Source organism: Aythya marila, assembly GCF_965140915.1.
Source record: "Aythya marila genome assembly, chromosome: 2".
Lineage (NCBI taxonomy): Eukaryota > Metazoa > Chordata > Aves > Anseriformes > Anatidae > Aythya > Aythya marila.
Genome location: NC_139043.1, coordinates 147,857,297 through 147,877,413, shown reverse-complemented (window position 1 = coordinate 147,877,413; position 20,117 = coordinate 147,857,297). Strand labels below are relative to the sequence as shown.

The 20,117-nt window shown below is 35.9% G+C and overlaps 1 protein-coding gene across 2 annotated transcripts in view; it reads left to right on the top strand.

Moving 5' to 3' along the window:
• Positions 1–20,117, top strand: part of ASAP1 (ArfGAP with SH3 domain, ankyrin repeat and PH domain 1) — a 146,072-nt gene that overhangs the window by 79,215 nt on the left and 46,740 nt on the right. For both annotated transcript variants that reach the window (XM_082753027.1, XM_082753026.1), the window contains exons 5-13: positions 2,787–2,932; positions 6,833–6,907; positions 7,268–7,317; positions 8,853–8,982; positions 9,454–9,539; positions 10,515–10,590; positions 11,258–11,344; positions 18,646–18,746; positions 19,157–19,226. In XM_082753027.1, the coding sequence (XP_082609153.1) occupies positions 2,787–2,932; positions 6,833–6,907; positions 7,268–7,317; positions 8,853–8,982; positions 9,454–9,539; positions 10,515–10,590; positions 11,258–11,344; positions 18,646–18,746; positions 19,157–19,226 (821 nt within the window). The remainder of the gene's footprint in view (positions 1–2,786; positions 2,933–6,832; positions 6,908–7,267; positions 7,318–8,852; positions 8,983–9,453; positions 9,540–10,514; positions 10,591–11,257; positions 11,345–18,645; positions 18,747–19,156; positions 19,227–20,117) is intronic.

The window sequence follows — 20,117 nt, the reverse complement described above, 5'->3', positions numbered from 1 at the left end:
GCTCTTAACAGACAATGCTCCATACCTGCATTAGTGGGATCCAGACGTGGGCTCAGCCACTGGCTCCCCTGCCAGGACACATCGGGGAGGGGATGATTTGTGAGCCCCTGACCCCACTTACAGCTCCCATTGTCAGTGGGAGCAGAGCACACCCCAAAATGTCTGTGGTCCTTGTACCACCTCTCAGGGAGCTGCTGAAGTGGGTTGATGTCTGGGGAAGCTGTTACATATTCACAATATTGAGCTTTGTTTACAATATTGGGAACACATGAGCCAGTTTGAGAAGGAAAACATGGTTTGTGTATACTGCTGTCAGTGTTCACGTTTCTGGGGGGTTACTGAAGTCCTTCCTATACCACTTGTGTCTAAGGAAGTAAACATCAAGCCATGCACGAACTTTACACACTTAAAACTTTATGCAAAGGAAATTACATTAGGACACTGGGAAGTCACTTCTGTGTTTGAACGAGGAGTTGGAGCTCCAAACAGTCTTTGCTCTAAGCATCCTGGGTTTTCATATGCTGCTTTTTAGCATAGGATACGTTATAGACTTAATTTTCAATGCGTCTTTAAGGCCAAGTAAAGAGCTACAATGCATCTTAGTAAAATGAAAATATTTTTATGCCTTTCACAGGACTTATGTTGATACTTACATTAAAACAAAAACAAAAACCTCTGTGCCTTATTTGTACACAGTAGTTGAATGCTGTGTGTTTGTTGCGTGCAAAGTAAAAGGAATACCTCTGTAATCAGCCTGATGCCTAGATGTAGGTGACTTGTGGTATGGGATTCCGGAGAGTTTCCTCTATATTGTTCGAGGACAATCATCTGCTTCCTGCTTCCTTTTTCTGGCAGAATTACTTCGCCTTTCCACAGATAAAGGAAATAGTCTTGGGCTTGTTCTTTTTCAGTCTCCTTGAGAATTATTCTTGAAAATGTCTGTGCTCTGTGAAACAACACACAATGTTTAAAATGGAAATGCTAGGAGATATGCTGGAGTCAGAAGTGCTTCACTCTGTCCCTGCAAGCGCAGGGACTTGATGATCTAACAGCTTTCCTACCAACTTTATTGAATTACCCTTCCTCCTCCCTCAAAGCAGTAGGTTACTTTTGAGCTTTATTAGCTCAGGACTGTATAAGCCAAAGCTCCTTCGTAGCTCAAGCCTTCTGTGTATATTTATGCAACAGCTTTTACATCAAAAAAAAATGCATATTTTATTTTTACATAGTGTTTTCCTTGCTTTTAATACTAACCTATTTGATCGAAACCATATGCTTTTGGAACAGTTTTAATCCTACTAAAAACATACTGTTCAAGCTATGATACTATATTAACATATGATTAAATATTTGTCTGTTTGAAGACTTCAGTGTTAATAACTGATGTTAGAATGTTACTTGTCTGCTGTGGGATTTGGGGTTTGTTTTTGGTAAATAAGCAATGTGGTTGTTTTGGTTTTGTTTTTACTTTTTTTTTTTTTTTTTTTTTTTTTTTTTGGTCTTCTAATAGGAGATTCACTTTTTTGTTGGACCCTTAGTGGACTATTTTATGTGTCTGTAATACCTTGGAAGTGTTCCTTAACTCTTAACCAGCTCTTAGTTAATGTCAAAGTAGATCCATGCACTGTGGGAAATTATCCCTAAGCCTGGTTTGAAATTTATAGCTTTCTGTTTTTTTGGTGTTTTCAGTTTTTTTTTTTTTCCCTTTTCTTCTTTTTCCCTTGTGATTCAGATAGTTTCAGGCAATACAACCAGAAAATGAAACTTTGCAGGGCCTTTGGGGAAAAACACAGTACCTATTGGCAACTACAGTTAGATAGATATACATATTCATTTCACTGCACAGAGCAGGCAGTAGTTGGAATAGCTGTGGTTTTGTCTTTGTGGCTTACGGAACAAAAGACTAGACTAGGAATCTCATTAAAGTTAAATGCTTATGTAACTAATACCAACAAATTCCTCAAAGAGAGATGGAGATGATAAAGTCACTCAACCGGCTGTAGCAGTAGATTCTCTATTTAAAGACATTAAAATGGAAGTAAGGAAAAAAAAAAAAGTGAAGAGATACCAGACAGGAAGGTAAAAAAAAGCAGGAAACAATGGTCAGGAACAATGGTCTGTAATTCAGAGTTTCTTTTTCATTTTTGTGTTTAGAATTTCTCTTGTTTTTGTTGGCTTCAGTTTCATTTTCTTGGTTCAGACCTCTCTGTATGTCAAATTTGCTATTAAAACAACTATTTGGCTATATACCAAATACTGTGGGATATATTCTGCGGGGATAACACAGTTTTGCAGGTTAAAAGGGAATCTTTTCCTGTAGGACAAATTTCTTTTAAACATGCTATCAGACTCAGATCTGTTTTCCTTGGTTTTATATCTGATGCCACTGACTTTTTGTTCTGTGAAAGCATTCTGTGCTGCAAGCAATTAAGTGTCTACTTCAGTCTGCACTTTATACATTTCTGAATTGTTTACACAACACAAAATGAGGATATATTTTTGTTTTGGTTGTTCTTCTATTGATCTTACTATTGTATTGACTGACACAGAAGTTTCTTAATACAAGTACTCCACACCAATTCAAGTGTCTGGTTTAAAAGAAGCATATATGTCTCCCTATTAATCCCTTTAAATATTTAAAAAATAAATAAATAATAGTTTTTAGTAAATGCGTTATTTTGTGGCTTTTTTGGAAAGAATGCTGTTTTTTACGACATTGCAATACATTTTGAGCTATATTAAAATAATACTGTTTACAAGAAACTTTTGACTTTTTTTCTTTGCAGATCATGTTCAAAATGAAGAAAACTATGCACAAGTATTAGACAAATTTGGAAGTAATTTTTTAAGTCGGGATAATCCAGATCTTGGCACAGCTTTTGTAAAATTTTCCACGCTTACTAAAGAATTATCAACGCTGCTGAAGAACCTGGTGAGAGATTTCATTTTTTGTTTTTTTATTTTTTTTCAAAATAAGGTGGTACAGTACATTCTTATGTATTGTACTTCATGTTCCTGATAATTTTAAAGATGCTTTCTGTTTTTTTTTCGGAAACTAACAAAATACTACATGTAGAGATTATCTGTAGAAAGAATGTTACTACAAATTTGCTGTGTTTCATTTTTAATTGGCAATTAAGAGGAAAGATGAAAATCTTGAGCTTTCATTCTCAAGTGATTTAAGGTATTCTGTGGACCTTAATTCTAACTCATTCTGTGATTTCAAATCTTTCTGGTTAAAAATACCATTAGTTATGGTTCTTTTTATCTTACTTCAAACAGAAACTTTCACCTCTTGGAAAAAACTAATGATTTGGGAATGATGCTTAGCTGATGTTAGTACTCCATTTTCCCTCTTGTATACAAAGTATCCATTGCTTAAATACTAGGCTTTTGAAGATGATGTAAAGGTTTTTTTCTTTTTATGAAAATAAAGGTTTTTCTTATCTAAAATTAGTATTAGGCCTTTTTCTTCTGATGAGAGATGAATAATAAAACCAGTCACAGCAAACAGATCTTTGAACGCTGAAACTAATGAAGCCCCATTTCCTGCGAATGTGCAATTTATGGGTTTAATTGCCATTATATTCAGAAAGTGGAAGCATCAATTTTATATTTTTCTTGTAGCTGGGCTCTCTCCAAGTCTTTTGGTATGTAAGGTATAGCAAATGTTGCAGCCTTTCTTTCAACTGTAAAACTTCCAGGAGCTTTCTTGACATCCTTCTTGGCATCACTTGAAGTATTTCCAGTCCCCTCCTAGCGGCAGGTGTCCCTGCCCAGGACAGGGGGCATGGAACTAAGTTATCTTTAAGGTCCCTTCCAATCCAAACCATTCTGTAATTTTGTGAAATCTCCCTTTGGTTAGGTTAGGGTCAGCTGTCCTGGCTGTATCCCCTCCTAACATATGCATCTCCACATTATGAGAAACAGGAAAAAAAAAACATGGCTCTTTTTGAGCACTGTTCAGCAACAGCTAAACCATTGCTGTATGATCAACACCATTTTTCACCACAAATCCAAACCATAGCACTATGGTTTTCTTCAGCTACTGTGAAGAAAACTAACCTTATCCCAGCCAAAACCAGTGCAGGCTGGCACAAGTAAATGGACATCATTGTTACAGGCAGATACTTTGTTATGGGGACATCTGATTTTGTTTACTTTTTTAGCACTGAATGATGTTACTCACCTAAGAAATAATTCAAATTGAATTATCATTGAAGTTCTTGAAGAACTTCAACTTGAAGAACTTCTTCTCGTAGCTTGAAGTTCTTTGTCGTCACAAATGAACTCCGTGTTTCTCTCTAGTCCTCGATTATTTCTGCATCAGGGACTTTCAGCTGGTGTAAGGTGGAATCACGTAAGAGTTGGTCTTTCCCCAACCCCTGCAGCATTTGGTGGCTGCTGTCTCTGAATCCGGAGAGCCCCCAGCACAATCACAGCTGCCTTAGGTCAGGTCAAAGCTCCATGTAACCGATACCTTGGCTTTGACTTCTGTGCTGTGACCATAAAACCATCTGCAGCTGAGACTTTGGAGCTGGAGGCTGTATCTTTTGGTTTGTAGCCCTTGTTAGGTATTATTTCCATTACTTTGTCTAAGGATTTCTTGAATGAATGTTGTGCTTGGCACTGAGTGTGGTGGGTTCCTTCAGAGTGCTGAAGTTAACTGCTTTGAAATATCAGTTCTATTGCTTTTGAACTCGATGGTTTAATTTATTGTTCCTGGATTCTTATATCTAATTAAAAAAAAAAAAAAAAAAAAGAAACTTTCATAATATCTTATACCTGATTTAAAAAAAAAAAAAAAAACACATATTTTTCCCACGAATTTACAGATTCCAGAAGAAGCTAAAGAGGAATGACAGCTGATTTTCTAGCTGATTCTTAGTTATTCCAATTCCAGTGATCCTATTACCAGGATCATCTCATTTGTTTCAGTGTTGGAAATTTTAAAGAACAGTAGATATGCCAGGGGCCTGCTTTCTTCTCTGAAGACTTCTGTCATTCTGGGTCATTTTAGTCTCCTTTAAGCTTCTTTTAGCATGCAATTAAAATCAGTATTTTAAAATGTGTGTTAAATTGGATAGTTTGAGGCTAGAACTCGTTTCTTGGAAGCTCTCTGTTGGACCACAGGATTTCTTGCAGGGCTTCTACAGAATTTTTTTTATCTTCTTTTGCCTGGCAAGCAAGAATTACAGGATTTTTTGTTTGTTTTGTTGTTTTTGTGGTGGTGGTGTTTTAAGTAGTCATCGTTAAGAAGAAAAAACTCTTTGACTTGAGCCACACCTGATGTGTTCAAGGCTACATCATACTATTTCAGCTGGTCCATGAAACATTATCTACCTAAATTCTTGTTGACAGATTGTAAAATTGGCTATTGCAAAATTTTGTTCATTTACCAGTCTCAAGCAAGCTTATTTTACAAATATTGCAGCATTTCATAACAGCTTTTCACCTCTTTTCTCTCTGTAAGCAAGTCTGCTTTGTTGACCAACTGTTCTGCTTAAGCATCAATACAATACAATTACACCGGCAACAAAAGTTGTTCACGATACAAGAATAGAAATTGAGGTCCAGTGGAAAAGAAACTGAGAGTTGCCATTACATGACAATGAAGAAGAACATCCTGTTTGTCCTATTTCTGAGATCATAGAATCATAGGATACTGAGTTGGAAGGGATCCACAGGGATCATTGAATCCAGCTCCTGGCTCCACACAGGATCACCCCAAAATCAGACCATGTGTCTGAGAGTGTTGTCCAAAGGCTTCTTGAACTCCAGCAGGCTCGGTGCCATGACCACTGCCCTGGGGAGCCTGTCCCAGTGCCCGACCACCTCTGGGTGCAGACCCTTTCCCTAACACCCAGCCTGACCCTCCCCTGTCCCAGCTCCATGCTGTTCCCTCAGGTCCTGTCGCTGTCCCCAGAGAGCAGAGCTCAGCACCTGCCCCTCCACTCCCCTCATGAGGAAACTATAAAATTAGCAAGGAGCTGAAGAATTCACAGATATATTTAGGAAGAAATGAAGGAAGCAGTGGACTAGGAGAGTCAACCCACTTTTCTTGTGGGTACTAGACTAGAATAATACTGATACACATCACTGATATGATTTTTCAGCAATCAGACATACCCGCACGTGTTCAGATGGGAGTATGGTGATAGATTTTTCTACTGTCAGGAGCATTTCCACTGATATGTAATCAACCAGGCAGTAATTTAATGGGGTGAAATTCAAACTATTGAGTATCTAAGCAGATGCCACATTTCTATACCAGGCAAGGAGAAGAACAGTTTTCCCAAGTAGTTCAAGTAGTTAGGAACAGTCGAAGACCTGAGAAATCATTGCAATTTAAGTTGGTAGGTGAATTAACGTGTGCCTTGCACGTTACCTGCCTGTAGCACAGCAGGTCCTTGCTTCTTACTCAAGAAGTTTTTTTAAAAAAAAATAAATAAAATTATTCATTCCCCCCCCCACTCCCCTAGCTAACAGGCTTCCTAAATAATTAAACAGTATTCAACTATGAGCTTAAAAAGACTGAAGATTATCTTGATGTTTTCAGAACTTAACTATGTGCTCTTTTTAAAAATCAGTTTTTATATCACCCTGTATATGTAAAGGCTAACTGTTAAGCCTTTCTCTCTGATTCAAGTGAATGTTTATTAATTCTTTCCAGACTTTCATTTCCTATTAATTTAGAAAATTTGAGATGGTCGCAACTTCATTAGTGAAGTTATAAGACATGTTGGCATGTCTCATGGTTTGATAAAATCATAATAAACTTTTAAATAGCAGCAGTGTCATGTTTTGTTTTGTTTTGTTTTTTTCATTGCAGCTCCAGGGCTTAAGCCACAATGTTATTTTCACGCTGGATTCTCTCTTAAAAGGAGACTTAAAAGGTGTCAAAGGGGTAAGTGTTGAAAATGAGCTTTATATTTATGGAAATGCTTTTAGGGTCTGCTGTCATCCAGGCTCTTCCATTCACCATGAGATTGTTTCTTATGTTGGCATCCATTAGTATCTTTGTAGAGGAAAATAAAAATTTGCCATGGCTACAATTTCAGATGCTTCATTAGAATTTCATTGTAAATGCTTGTTGTAAGATGCACAAGAAAGCAATAATTCACAAGGTTCAGAAATGATTTTTTTCAATAGTTATTTGAGAGTCTATTAAAAAAAAGAAAGTTTTTTGTTACAATTTATGACTTGATACCTTAACTTTAAAAACAAAGTTTTAAAAATGTTTTAAGTAATTTTTCTGTTTCCGAAGGACCTCAAAAAGCCTTTTGACAAAGCCTGGAAGGATTATGAAACCAAATTGTAAGTGTTTCTTGACCTTCCTCCCTCTCTCTAGATTCCCTTTCCTCCTAGTCCCAAGCTATGTACTTTGTCTTCAGATATAAATATGAATATGAGCAAGAAATCTGTGTGTTTCCAGTATCATGTGCGCTGATAGAAATAAAATAGTTTCTTTTCTTTGTGTAAGAGTACCCAATATTTCTTTAGTGTAAGGAAGATAATTAATGCTTAGATACTGAACACTGTGCAAATAATTGTGGGGATTTCAGATGGCATTCACGCCACATGGATATAATCTATTGATAGTTTAAAAAAATAATTTATTATGTCATTCTATATTGTAGAACTACATTTTTGAGAGGCAAACTTTTTAGTGAAGTTAATGTCACTTCTGAAATATCTGTGCTTAAAAAAAAAATAAAAATATACAGTTTTCTTATTATGGTACCTGTCTATGGGTAAAGAATAATTTGTAAAAATAGAAAGCTGGCAACAAGTAGCACTTTAGTTTCAGAAACGTTAGTGGAATGGTTCAGAATGCTCCCAAGGCAGCGACAGTTGCTTTATCAGAACTAAAGAGGTCTCAGGAGTTGATTTTTTTTTTTTTTTTTTTGCTTGTTTAAAAAGGGAAATAGAGGATACCAAAATAATCATGTTATTAGCTTCACTTACGTCTAATCAGGGGAACAAAGAAAAAAAAACTTTATTTTTGCTTTTTTTTTCAGTATATCAATGAAAGGAATAAGGAATTTTGTATTGTTTAAAGTTCAGAGATCAGTAAACACACAAATCCCCACATCCCCTATCTTCCCTGCCCCGACAAGGGGCAGCAGTCTAAAACACACACTGCTTTGTCATGTGTTTTAGAAGCACAGGTTCAGTGTTTATCTTCTCAAAAGGGTGGCTAAAGAGGAGAAATAAATAGTTCAGATTTTTCTACTCTGTACTGAGAAATACAGAGCAGTAGAAGAGAAACTACTCTGAAATCTGAATAAGGGGAGCCACATGATAAAGCTGTAATTAGAAAATCTCAGGATGGCGTCTTAGTTCTATATTTGTATTTCACTATTTCAGACTTTCGCTGTTGGCTTTCTCTGAAAATGTAATGGCTGGAAGTCATATCATTTGGTGTTTGTGGTAACTTCATGCTGTCATCTTGCTTTTCTTAATTCCTGCTGTAGGAAATGAGAAACTTGTTTAAGATATCTTGCCATTTTCTTATCAAGTCAGTATTTTCATACATACATATTTTATATGTATGATTTACATTGCAATATATAAAGATGACAGCTATGGAGAACATCATACAGAAAAAAAATTACATACAGATTCTCCCACTCCCCCCGTAATGTAGTTAAAGGATTTAAAGGAGGAAGGGCAGCTTCATGGCTGGATAAAAAATAATAATAATAAAAAAGGGGGGGGAGGGGATGTACTATCATAGGGGTACTCGTCTTCAGAATGGCTTCTTTAATATAATACTCCACTTAAGAAAACAAAAACAAACAAATGATCACGAGGTAGAAGAAATTCTCTAAAATCTATTCTAATTTCAGTACAAAAATTGAAAAGGAAAAAAGAGAGCATGCGAAACAGCATGGGATGATACGAACGGAAATAACAGGAGCTGAGATAGCAGAAGAAATGGAAAAGGAAAGGCGGCTATTTCAGCTACAGATGTGTGAAGTAAGAAGTTTCAGCTTTTAATTAAGATACTGTAACATGAAGTGCTTTGTGGGTCTTACTTACGTATGATGAAATCTACTTTATCATTTAGTGGGGGTGTATTTAAATGTAACATAGTACAGCAATATAAGGATAATTTCTTTAGCAACTCTGAAACTTGGTTTTCTTTGTTTTGTTTTGTTTTTAGATTGTTACGGTAAGATTTGTGGGCTGAAAATGCACCACAGAAGTATTTTCTTATTTTTCAGGTGTATGGTTGAGCTTTCAGGAATAAATTTTTTTAGGAATGACCATATAAAGTGTTACCTAATTTACATTTTGCTTAACTGTGGTGGACTGATAGTTTGAGTTAACACCCAAGTTGAACACAAAGATAATTAATTAATTGAGCAAATGATGTTTTATTGTTTGAAAACAGTTGAACGTTCTAAGGCATATGATAATCAGCATATTTTTTCACTGTCCATACAGTATCTTATTAAGGTTAATGAAATCAAGACAAAAAAAGGTGTGGACCTTCTGCAAAATCTCATTAAGTATTATCACGCACAATGCAAGTAAGTGAAATGCTGTTAAGCTTTATTTACAATATTTAATTTACATCGGTGTTTGCTTTCCATTGTTCTGAATTTGTTTTGGTGACCCTAGGAATTCTTACCACAATTGTGACCTGCCAGCTGATTTGTTAGGCTGAAGTCTTTGAGTAAAAAGTAACTGGTGGAGGAGAGTGATAGAGAAAGAGGCCAAAGGAAAACACTACATGTTGCATACAAAGTTCATTTTAGTTCCTGAGGCATGGTAGAACAGAATTTTAGAAGTAGCTTGTTTATTCTGTTTAATGGTCTCATGTGAATTATATTAAATCGTTGTGAAAATCATTAATTTCTTTGAAATCCTAAAGCTTCCTAAGGAAATCCTTATCCCTTGAAGGGGTTAAAAAAAAAAAAAAAAAAAAAAGCTTCACAGTGATAAAAATCAATTTATTTCCTTCACATTTCTAACTTAGAATAAATGCCCGAGGATAGAAGTAGGAATTGTTTATCTACAACAGCATGTATGCCCTGCAATAAACTGTTAACTAGTGAATTCAGCAGTGCAGTTAATTGAATGTGCAGCATTTGTAACATTTTACAAGACTAATTGTTAAACTTTTATGATTACTATCTGGCAAGAATTACATGTACTTTAGGTGTTGCCACTTCATTTACTAACATGAAATTCTTGTTTGGCGCATATTTTTATATAGTGAAACTAAATTCAGCAAGGTAAATTAAATATTTCTGGATTGAAATGCAACCTTCAGGCCTTTTCAAAGTATATTGCTCTTAGAGGAATGTCTAATCTGTGCTGTAAAATGGTTAGATTGATAATAAAACCGTTCACATTGGGATAGAGGTGTTCTTTTTTTCTGAACATGGAGCTGGTTAAGTTTTTAATATAATGGGAGGGGGGGAAAAGAAAGGTGAAACCAACATACTTTATTCGATGAATTATTTGTATTCCTGATGAATCACAGGTATTTTTCATTATAGTTTCTTCCAAGATGGCTTGAAAACAGCTGATAAACTTAAACAATATATTGAAAAGTTGGCTGCTGACTTATATAACGTAAGTTTGCTTGTAAATAGTTGAATGTCTGAAAATCGATTTTTTTTTTTGTATGTTTATATGGATACATTTTAGATATTTGTATCATATAAATTATGTTATTTGATTCTATGCGTATAACTAGACTGAAGAAAAACATCCTGTCTCTATCTTAAAGCTTATATCCTGTTGTTACAGTTAAAATGAAAAGCAGCTGTCATTCTACTACTGATTTAATGTTGCATTTAAAATAGACCTAGTTTAAAATGGGAATCTTTGAATTGGATTACATAACTAGCACCAATTTGAGCTGCCACTTTCACTTTTTTTCCCATGTACAGCTGCTTGATGATACCACCACAGTTTGGGTTAATTAACTTTCCTGTGCTGTTTGTGGAAGTCACGTAGTAAAGTAGAATCAAAGCTCATTTGTCACCCAAGTGCTTTTGTATTCTATAATAGGAATTACACTAATTCTATTTGCTATTGTAGTTTGTGTCTAGATTAAACAGTATTTCCATTCCTTAAGTCATCTGTGAAGCTTATTGGAGTTATTTAATTAATATTTCAGTGACTTAGTTGCGTTAGATGTAATGAACCGTTAAAGTATAACAGAACAGGGTATACAGAACTGTATATTTACCTTAGCTTGCGACTTGTAGTTTATAATGGTAATCTCTTTCAATAGATAAAGCAGACACAAGATGAAGAAAAGAAACAACTTACCGCTCTTCGTGATTTGATAAAATCTTCTCTGCAGCTTGATCAAAAGGAGGTAAATAATTTAGATGTACTATTTTCAGAGGTAATGTGAATTTATGAATTCTGAATTCATAAATTGGTTTAATTCATTCTCAGTTTGTGTATCAATTTATTCAGAAGACTTAGTTTCATCACATTCTTCATAAAGTAACATTTAATGTCCAACAGCATTTCAACAACCAATACCTTGACTAATCCTCTGTTTCACTTTAATGTATCAAAATAAATTATTCAATGTTTTTTGTACAGTTTTGTATTTTCATGTATCTTTTAATTTACAGTTGTGGTAGTTTTAGTCAGCTGGGTGGCTGAGCTCTACTACAACTGCGCTTTCAATTCCCCTTCTCAAAGGGAAAGGGGGGGGAAAATATGATGGGAAAGGGCTAAAGGGTTGAGATAAGGACAGGGAGGTCACTCAGTAATTATCATCATAGGCAAAATAGACTCAGCTTAGGGACATTAATATAATTTATTGCCTATTACAAAGCAGTGAGAAACTAAAAGTAAACTAAAAACACCTTTTGACCCCGAGTGGCACAGGGGAACCTGTGGTCAGTCCTTGGATGCTCCCATGAGATGCCATCCTTCCCAAACTGAGCCTGCGGGGGCTGCCCACAGGCAGCAGCTCTTCAGGAACTGCTCCCACACGGCTCCATCCCATGGGGTCCATCCCCCAGGAGCAAACTGCTCCAGCACGGGTCGTGGGGTGGCAGCTCCCCCCAGACCCTCTGCTCCTGCGTGGGCTCCTCTCCACGGGCTGCAGCTCTGGCCCAGGGCCTGCTCCTGCAGGGACTCTCCATGGGCTGCAGCGTCCAGGCCACATCCACCTGCTCCACTGGGGGCTCCTCCACCCATTGGGGGGGCTGCAGCGTGGAGATCTGCTCCATGTGGGACCCATGGGCTGCAGGGGTCAGCCTGCTCCACCAGGGGTCTCTCCGCAGGCCGCAGGGGAACTGCTGCTGCCTGCCTGGAGCACCTCCTGCCCTCCTGCTGCACTCACCTTGGGGGCTGTGGGGCTGGGTCTCACCCCTCTCTCCCAGCTACTTTTTTTTTTTTTTTTTTTTTTTCCCTGCCTTTCTTAAATCTGCTCTCACAGAGGTGCAAATATCACTCACTGGCTCAGCTCTGAGCCAGCAGCAGGTCCCTTTGGAGCCAGCTGGAGCTGGCTCTGATCTGATATGGGGCAGCTGCTGGGCTCTTCTCACAGAGGCCACGTCTGCAGCCCCTACTACCAAAACCTTGCCACGTAAACCCAATTAACTATAACAGTTACAGTGGATCATATAAATACTTCATCTGCCCCAGCATCCTATCCTTGGCAATGATCAAGAATAAATGTTCAGGAAAAAATGCAAAGTGATGGGATGCATGCTTTTCTTATCCTGCCATCCTCCAGCCATGTTGTGCTCAGGATTTTCCTGACTTAAGTGGTCCAGGGTAGACATGGACATAGCCTTTACATAGTGGTTTCCATATTACTGTTCATCTGCTCAACTATATGGATTTTATTATGCTGTACTCCTCCCCAAACCCCTTTTGCTAATGCTGTATCATAATAAGGAAAATTTATGTATGAACCAGATAAGTGCTTGAGACAGGGCAGCTAAAAACTAAAATACATCATCAGTTGCACTGTGGTATCAGAAGTGAAGGGAAAACATGCAGTGTCCTTTGCAGGTGTTCTGGAATACTCATTAAATTAGCAACTAGGATATAAATAGTGAGTTTTTACCCGTGATAACAGGTACAAGTCATAATGCCTGAGAACTGATTTTTATTTATATTTTTTTGCTTTCCTTTAGGAAAAGTTCACTTAATTCTCCTCTGTTCATGTTTTTCTTAGGTAAATAGAAAAATAGTATTTGTCAAATATCTGTTCATCTTACTAAATATTTATTATTAAATATGAGGGATTTAATGATTATTCATTAGACAGTTATCATTCCATTACAGATATTTGATCATGCACGGATATAATTGGAGAGTACTACTAGTATCAAATATACATGAGAATAGAACTTATGAGCAGTTACACTGAGTGAGCCAAAGGTCTCCAACAGTGATCAGTCATGAGTTTTGAGTAAAATGTAGAGCAATTAATGCTAATACTTTCCCACAGTATTTTCTTGTTAATAGTAAGACTATTCTGGTCATGTTTCCATACTGACAGTGATACCTTTATATTTAGAATGCTTCTATTGTTTCTTCTCTTTGAACTTGTGCAGTTGCTTTCTGAAGCAGTGTAAACTAGTAGTGCCTGTTTCACCCATGTCTTCCCCACCATCATGGCATGTTATCTGACAACCTTTTTTCATTTGTTTTGAACTTTTAGATCTGCATACCCTTCTCAGGATAGCAGTGCTTGTGGATTTATGATAGCATCACTGCCTTTTCTGATGTTTTTTTTTTTTTCTTTCCATAGATGTCCTTACATTTACTTAACTCACAAACACTTAATGCAGCAGAGTATTTAAAAACAAACAAACAAAAACTTATACCCATAGCATCCTTTTCTGAATGTTAATAGCCAATTCACAGTATCTAATTTACAGTTATCTTCATCTATCTAGTGTCAAGTTACTCATGATTGTGAGATCCTCATGAAAGACTTTCCTGGGTATCCTGAATTATGTAATACCATCTAACAAACTTGGACAGCTTAGCCAGTTTGCCAGTTAGCCTTTTCTAGATTGTTTTAATGTTTGACACCATGTGTCCTGTCACATCTTTCTATGAAATTCATTTATTTCCTGGTTTTAACTTTTTTGCTCCTGTAGCACTGTAATTGTTTCACTTTTGGAAGTGAAAATTGTGCTGATTGAAAGTCTAGATAGACTGTATCACACGTTTCTCAAGTCTGTCTGCTTACTGATTCTTTCACAGAATTTCAGGAGACTTTTAAGACATAACCTTTCTTCATAAGCTGCACCAGTTCTTCCAGTATTATATATACTGAAAGGATAATAAAGGATATTAATATTAATTTTCATAATTTTCTTCATGTTGTGTGAAGCTTACTAAATGTCTCTTTTCCTTTTGGAAACCTCATCAAAAATGTGACTTCAGTAATTGGGGAAAATGAGTATTTTTATGGGTTTTAACATAATTTTTTAGGTAGCATGTTGTAATTTTAGGTATTGCATATAGATAAATGCCTTGAAGTTAGTGAATTATTTCACAGTCACAATTAATAAGGAATGATTGAGTACTATCTTAGTGTTCTTTTCTTTTGAATACTTGCATATGCGTGCTTTCATAATATAGATGTATTTCTGAAACAGATGAACCTTGGCAACTAGGCTGTGTCTCTCCCTGCATCTTTAATCCCATCACTTTGAAGGACAACGCAACCTCAAAACATGGTTTTGATAATTTCTTGGATATGTCACCCGTGATAACAGGTGCATCTTTGAGTAGATACCAACTTACTGTAAGATGTGCCAGCTCTTTCTAGTAGTTGGTGTTCCCTTATCTCATTCTCTGCTATCTTTCCCAATACTCTGCACATGGAGGAAAGAACTAACAATGTGCACATGGACCAAGTGGATTTTTTCCACAAAACATACAGAACTTCACATACATGTCTTACATTTGTAATCTCCCTGCTACCTGAATCGCTGTGGCTGTAACTTGTGCTTGTTCTCCATGCTCACTGCCAGAAATTGAACAAAGACCGTTAGCTTTCAAAAGGTATTTGGAAATAATTTTTAAATTCGTGAAGTGTTTTTATGGGTCAATTCAGGATACAAGATCAGGAAACAAAATCCGTTCTCCTCTTAGTACCTTTTTCTTTGCACAAGCTGCTTATGTGGGAAGCAAAAGAATGACCCCTTCTCTCCTGGCTGCTGCATGTGCTAAGTTCAAGCTAGTGAATCTCAGAATTAGGACAAACAGGTCTTTATTCTTAAGTACCATGTAGTGTACATGTGTGGCAGCATATTGTACGAGCCAAACTTCAAAAACTGCTTGTAGGGTATCACAGAAGTAGAATAATTACAAGAGATGTACTGTTAGTTTCTTGGTTATGTTTTTCCTGAATGTGTAGCGAGAATTGTTCTGTTTCAGTGGAAAGTAACCTCATTTTCAAAATAAAAATAAAAAGTCAAATTCTGAAACTTAGATACAAGTTGTAATAGAAATAACTTCACAGGCATCAGCAAAATAAACTATAAAATTATAATGTAGACGTTCTAGGCCTCTTAAGAAACTGCAACTAGATATTTATGATATCTATATAGAAAACATGGTAAATGTAAAAACTATATTTGGCTTGAAGAGAATTGAAATCATATCTTTGAAGAAAAAGAAGCGGTATTGTGTTTCTCAGATATTTAGTCAAATCAGGAGAGAGATAAATCTGCTCTTATTCAGGAATACACTATTTTGGATAAAATTGATCACAGATGTCTTTCAAAATCAGCATAAGAACTTTCACTCACGTAATTCTGCTACGTTACCTAACTCAGAAATAATACTTGCAAACGTTGAGGAGATCAACAAAACAATGTCTCTGCTATCTAGGTATTCAGTATTTCAATCTTGGTATAGCATTGCAGCAGTCATTATTTGTTAGCTAAGTGACAATGAAACTTGAAGACATGTGGCCTGAATTTCAGGTCATCTGTCCAGGATTGAGTGTGTCTGACTCTTAAAGTACACAAAGCTGGAATTTACTGCTGTAGCAGATGGCCTACTTGCTTATGAATGAGAATACATTCTCTCCCCTCCTCCCCCCTTACATTAGTTCATTATAGTCTCACCATTAAAAAATAAAAATTAAAAAAAAACAATTGTGAGTTAATCAAAGTGCTGAAGAAGATGAAATGAATGGGATTTTCTCAGGTGGGTTTGTAAAGATTCAGAAGTACGCTTCTAAAAACTATTCTGTCAGGGAAACAGTTTGAAACCGAAGTTTAAATTCCTTTGACTTTCTGTTGTAAGAGAAGGGAAGGCCAAACTTGTGATTCCTATCCAGATTGTAAATTCTGCCAGTAAGGCTCTCTGGAATTGCCATTAGATAAATGAAACTTCCTTCTTGTCTCAGTCAGACATTCTGTCACAGATGATGAGAGATAGCATAGCTATTAAATCTACTAAAGCATTTAAGGTCATTTTGAATTTAAAATAACACCTATGAAGAAACTAACACTCAGTACCCATACTTCAGAAGAAACAGTAACTCCCTAAGTGACTTAACAGTATTCCCTACTCTTTCAAGGCTTTATAATACAACTCTCATTTAACTTTTGCTTGCATTCGAGGTGTTTGTGTATCACTACAGACATCTGTAACGCTCATACACATTTTGCTGGCGTGCCTGTCCTTGGCATCAGTGAAAAGCTATTACTGTAATCTTTGGAGTTACCTGGTTCTTGGACATATCTTGGCAATCTGTGAATGTTGGTTTGTGTAGAAGTGCTGGTGCTGTAACTTCACAATGGGAAGTACAACTTACAAGGGCACTGCTGCATGTAATGTCTTTTGCCACTACGTGCTGTCTTAATATCGTTTCATTAATTTTGTATAAGAACTATCTGTGTAAAATAAATACAGTTTAAATCCTTGGGTAAAAATATTTTAAGCAATAATAGTGTAATTTTAATGCTGTGAAATACTTTGTATGTTAAGCTTTTTAACATTTAGGTTAAAAACATTTAGCACTTCTAGGTTTCAAAGAAAACTGAGCCTTTAAAATGCATGTCTATTAGTATTCTTATGTTTTTTTATTATTTTTGCAAATGCATCTGACAGCTTTACTTTCAGTATAGCTAATTGTTAGACTCATGTTTCACGTCTGTTTTGTTTTTTCCTTCTTGGCATTTTGATTTTTCCCCCAAATCTCTTATCTGATGCACTCTTTAGAACAGGAATTATATGTTCAGGAATGTTCAGAACAGGAATTATGTTCTTTCCAATGCTGATATCAATAGAACTCTTGTTCCAATGGGGATTCAAAGTCTATGTATAAAAAAAATCAGCTTCTTACTGTGGTAGTGTAAATACTGGTGGCAGCACGTTACATGTAGTACTCTCTTCATTATGCTTCCAACCACAACTGACAGTTCTACCAAATCACTTCTCTCTAAACTCATCTGACAAATGTCTTACCAAAAAAAAAAAAAAAAAAAAAAAAAAAAGTGCCCTGACAGGGAAACCAGGGAAGTAATCTAACTTCCATTCTTTTTTTTTCTTTCCTTTTTTTTTTTTTTGGGGGCGGGGAGGGAGGTGGTTTTCAGATGTTTTGCAGATAATTGCTTCACAGCTACAGTAAAACAGTATTAATGTATTCTTAATTATATCTTTTTATACAGTTTTGCAAGAAATTAAAAGTTAACTTTGGGCATGGGTTTTAATAGAAGTTCATAATTAGCTCCAGTATGCTGGAGAACACAATGTGGCTATCATTTTAGACGCTATAAATGTAATAAAGATGCAAAGACGCTTTGTAGGATTTGATCCTGCAGTGGTTTTAGTTGCTTTTATGAAGTCAGTGTCATATATGTAACGTGCAGAGTTTTGTCATTTTTTTTACTTAATGAGCAAAACCACCAGTATGCCTAATAAAGAATTGTTGGCCGCCTTTCTAGTAGTGTCATTAGAAAGGGAGATAATTGTTTTGTTATATATGGGGGCTATAAAATATATGTTCAAGGAGTATGTTTTAAAATAATAATTCTTGTTTAAAATTATGTGCTTTCTCTTTCCTCTATTGCTTTTGCCTTTCGTGATCGAAGTCTAGGAGAGTAAGTCAATGTTTTAATGAACTTTGGGGGATTTTCTGATGCTCTTATTAATCCATTCCACCTAATTGTTTCACTAAGTCAGGTCAAAAGCTATTTCAGTTGACATCATTCACTAAAACTCATGAATTACATGTGTATTTTTAATTGGATAAAAAAAACAGTTATTAGCATTTGGTTTTGTTTGTGTAAATATGTATATATCTGTATACATGCATGCTTTATTCAGTTGCTTTATTTTTGAAATTTGATGTCAGTCTTCTTCAATTATAAGATTATGCAGTTTATGCTCCCGTATTTTAAAAAGGCATTATTTTTAGATACATATTGGTCATCCATACTATACTCAACACTCCTAATGAGGTAATAGTCTTGAGCGCGCAGTTAGCTCAAGATCAGGTGATGCAAAAGCAAGCTCTTGTATGGATGTAAAACATCTGTTAGGAGTTCTCTCTTTTTTAAGTTTTGATTCATTTGTGAAGTTGTTGTAGAGACAAGAAGTCAATAGGAGCGAAGGTTGGGAAAACTTAATGTATCCTGATGTGCACAGTAACAGTGTTTTCTCTTTTTTTAGGATTCTCAGAGCAGGCAAGGAGGATACAGTATGCATCAGCTCCAGGGGAATAAGGAATATGGCAGTGAGAAGAAAGGCTATCTTTTAAAGAAGAGTGATGGGTATGTTCTTGGACTGCATAATACATAGTGGGAGCTCTTGTTTATGCATGGATTTTTACTGTTTTGTACTCTGGGTGCTTAAGGCACGTTCACCTATTACATCTGCCATAAGTACTGAAGAATTTTTGCAGTTTGAATCAGATCACAATCAGAAATTATTACAGTAAACACAAAAAAGTCAAAACAAAAATCCTATGTCAAATTAAAAAGAAAGCTGTTGTCGTTATAAGTCTCTGAAAAGCACTTAAGTCCTGTCATAAATATCCAACTTAGTTTTGTTAAGGCATTTAATAAAATTTCGACTGCCTCTGTTTCTCAAGGATAATCTTGTCAAAACATATAAGGGATTAATATGTGTTTTGAAATCATGTCTAGATACTGATTTTGTTGTTGTTGGTGTTCTTACCTAGGTTAAGGAAAGTATGGCAAAGAAGAAAGTGCACTGTTAAAAATGGAATTCTTACCATATCACATGCAACTGTAAGTTATTTTTATACGTCTTTATTAAAATAATAAATTTTGATTACTCTTTCACAATGAATCTGTTTGCATTCTGTTATTACAAAAAAGATGCAACTTCTGCTTCAAACTGTTAAAGTTCTGTGAGTTATTGGAAATTGGAGATAGAGTTAAGGAGGTATGGTTATAAATTGTTGCTCTGTTTTCAAACTGTTTGGCTGTTACTGACCGTTAGTATGAAGAGTTTCAAGTTAGATGGACTTTCTTTTTTGAGCAGTACACCTTTTCTAACTCTACCTTTGAGTAGAGTCAAAGGTAGTGGGTTATGAGCATCTATCTAAAATGAGCGGTCTACAAAGAGACTGCATTAGAGCAAGATGCTATGGACTCTTCTTTGAGCCACTGGAGAACTAGTCTGGGTAGATTTGGTGAGATGTCATAAACTCAATTCTAGCTGTTGACTGTACTGAATGACTAATCAACTGGTTCATATATAGGTGTCTGTACTACAGACATTTTACTCCTTCATAGGATATTAAAAACATAAATCGCTTTAATGCCCACACATTGGTTTTGTTTAAAGAAATAAATTGCAATCATTCAACTACTCAGTAGGAGAAAAGGGGGGAAAAAAAAGTAATTTGAAATTAGTTCGAATCTTCCTGTGGAAGATTTGCGGTAGGTAAACTCCTCTTTAGGCTCCTACATGTTTTGTTGTTTTTTGCTTCTATAGACTCTGACATTTAATTGAATTTCAAAATGTATTAATCAATAGTTTGTTAAGGAAATTGTGAATATATTGATTGCTTTAAAAAAAAAAGACTTTTATTTAAAAAAGAGGAGGGTGGAGGATCTTGATCATAGCAAGTGTTGGGAATTTTGGGGAATTGGGTATATATCTGAAGTGTCTTC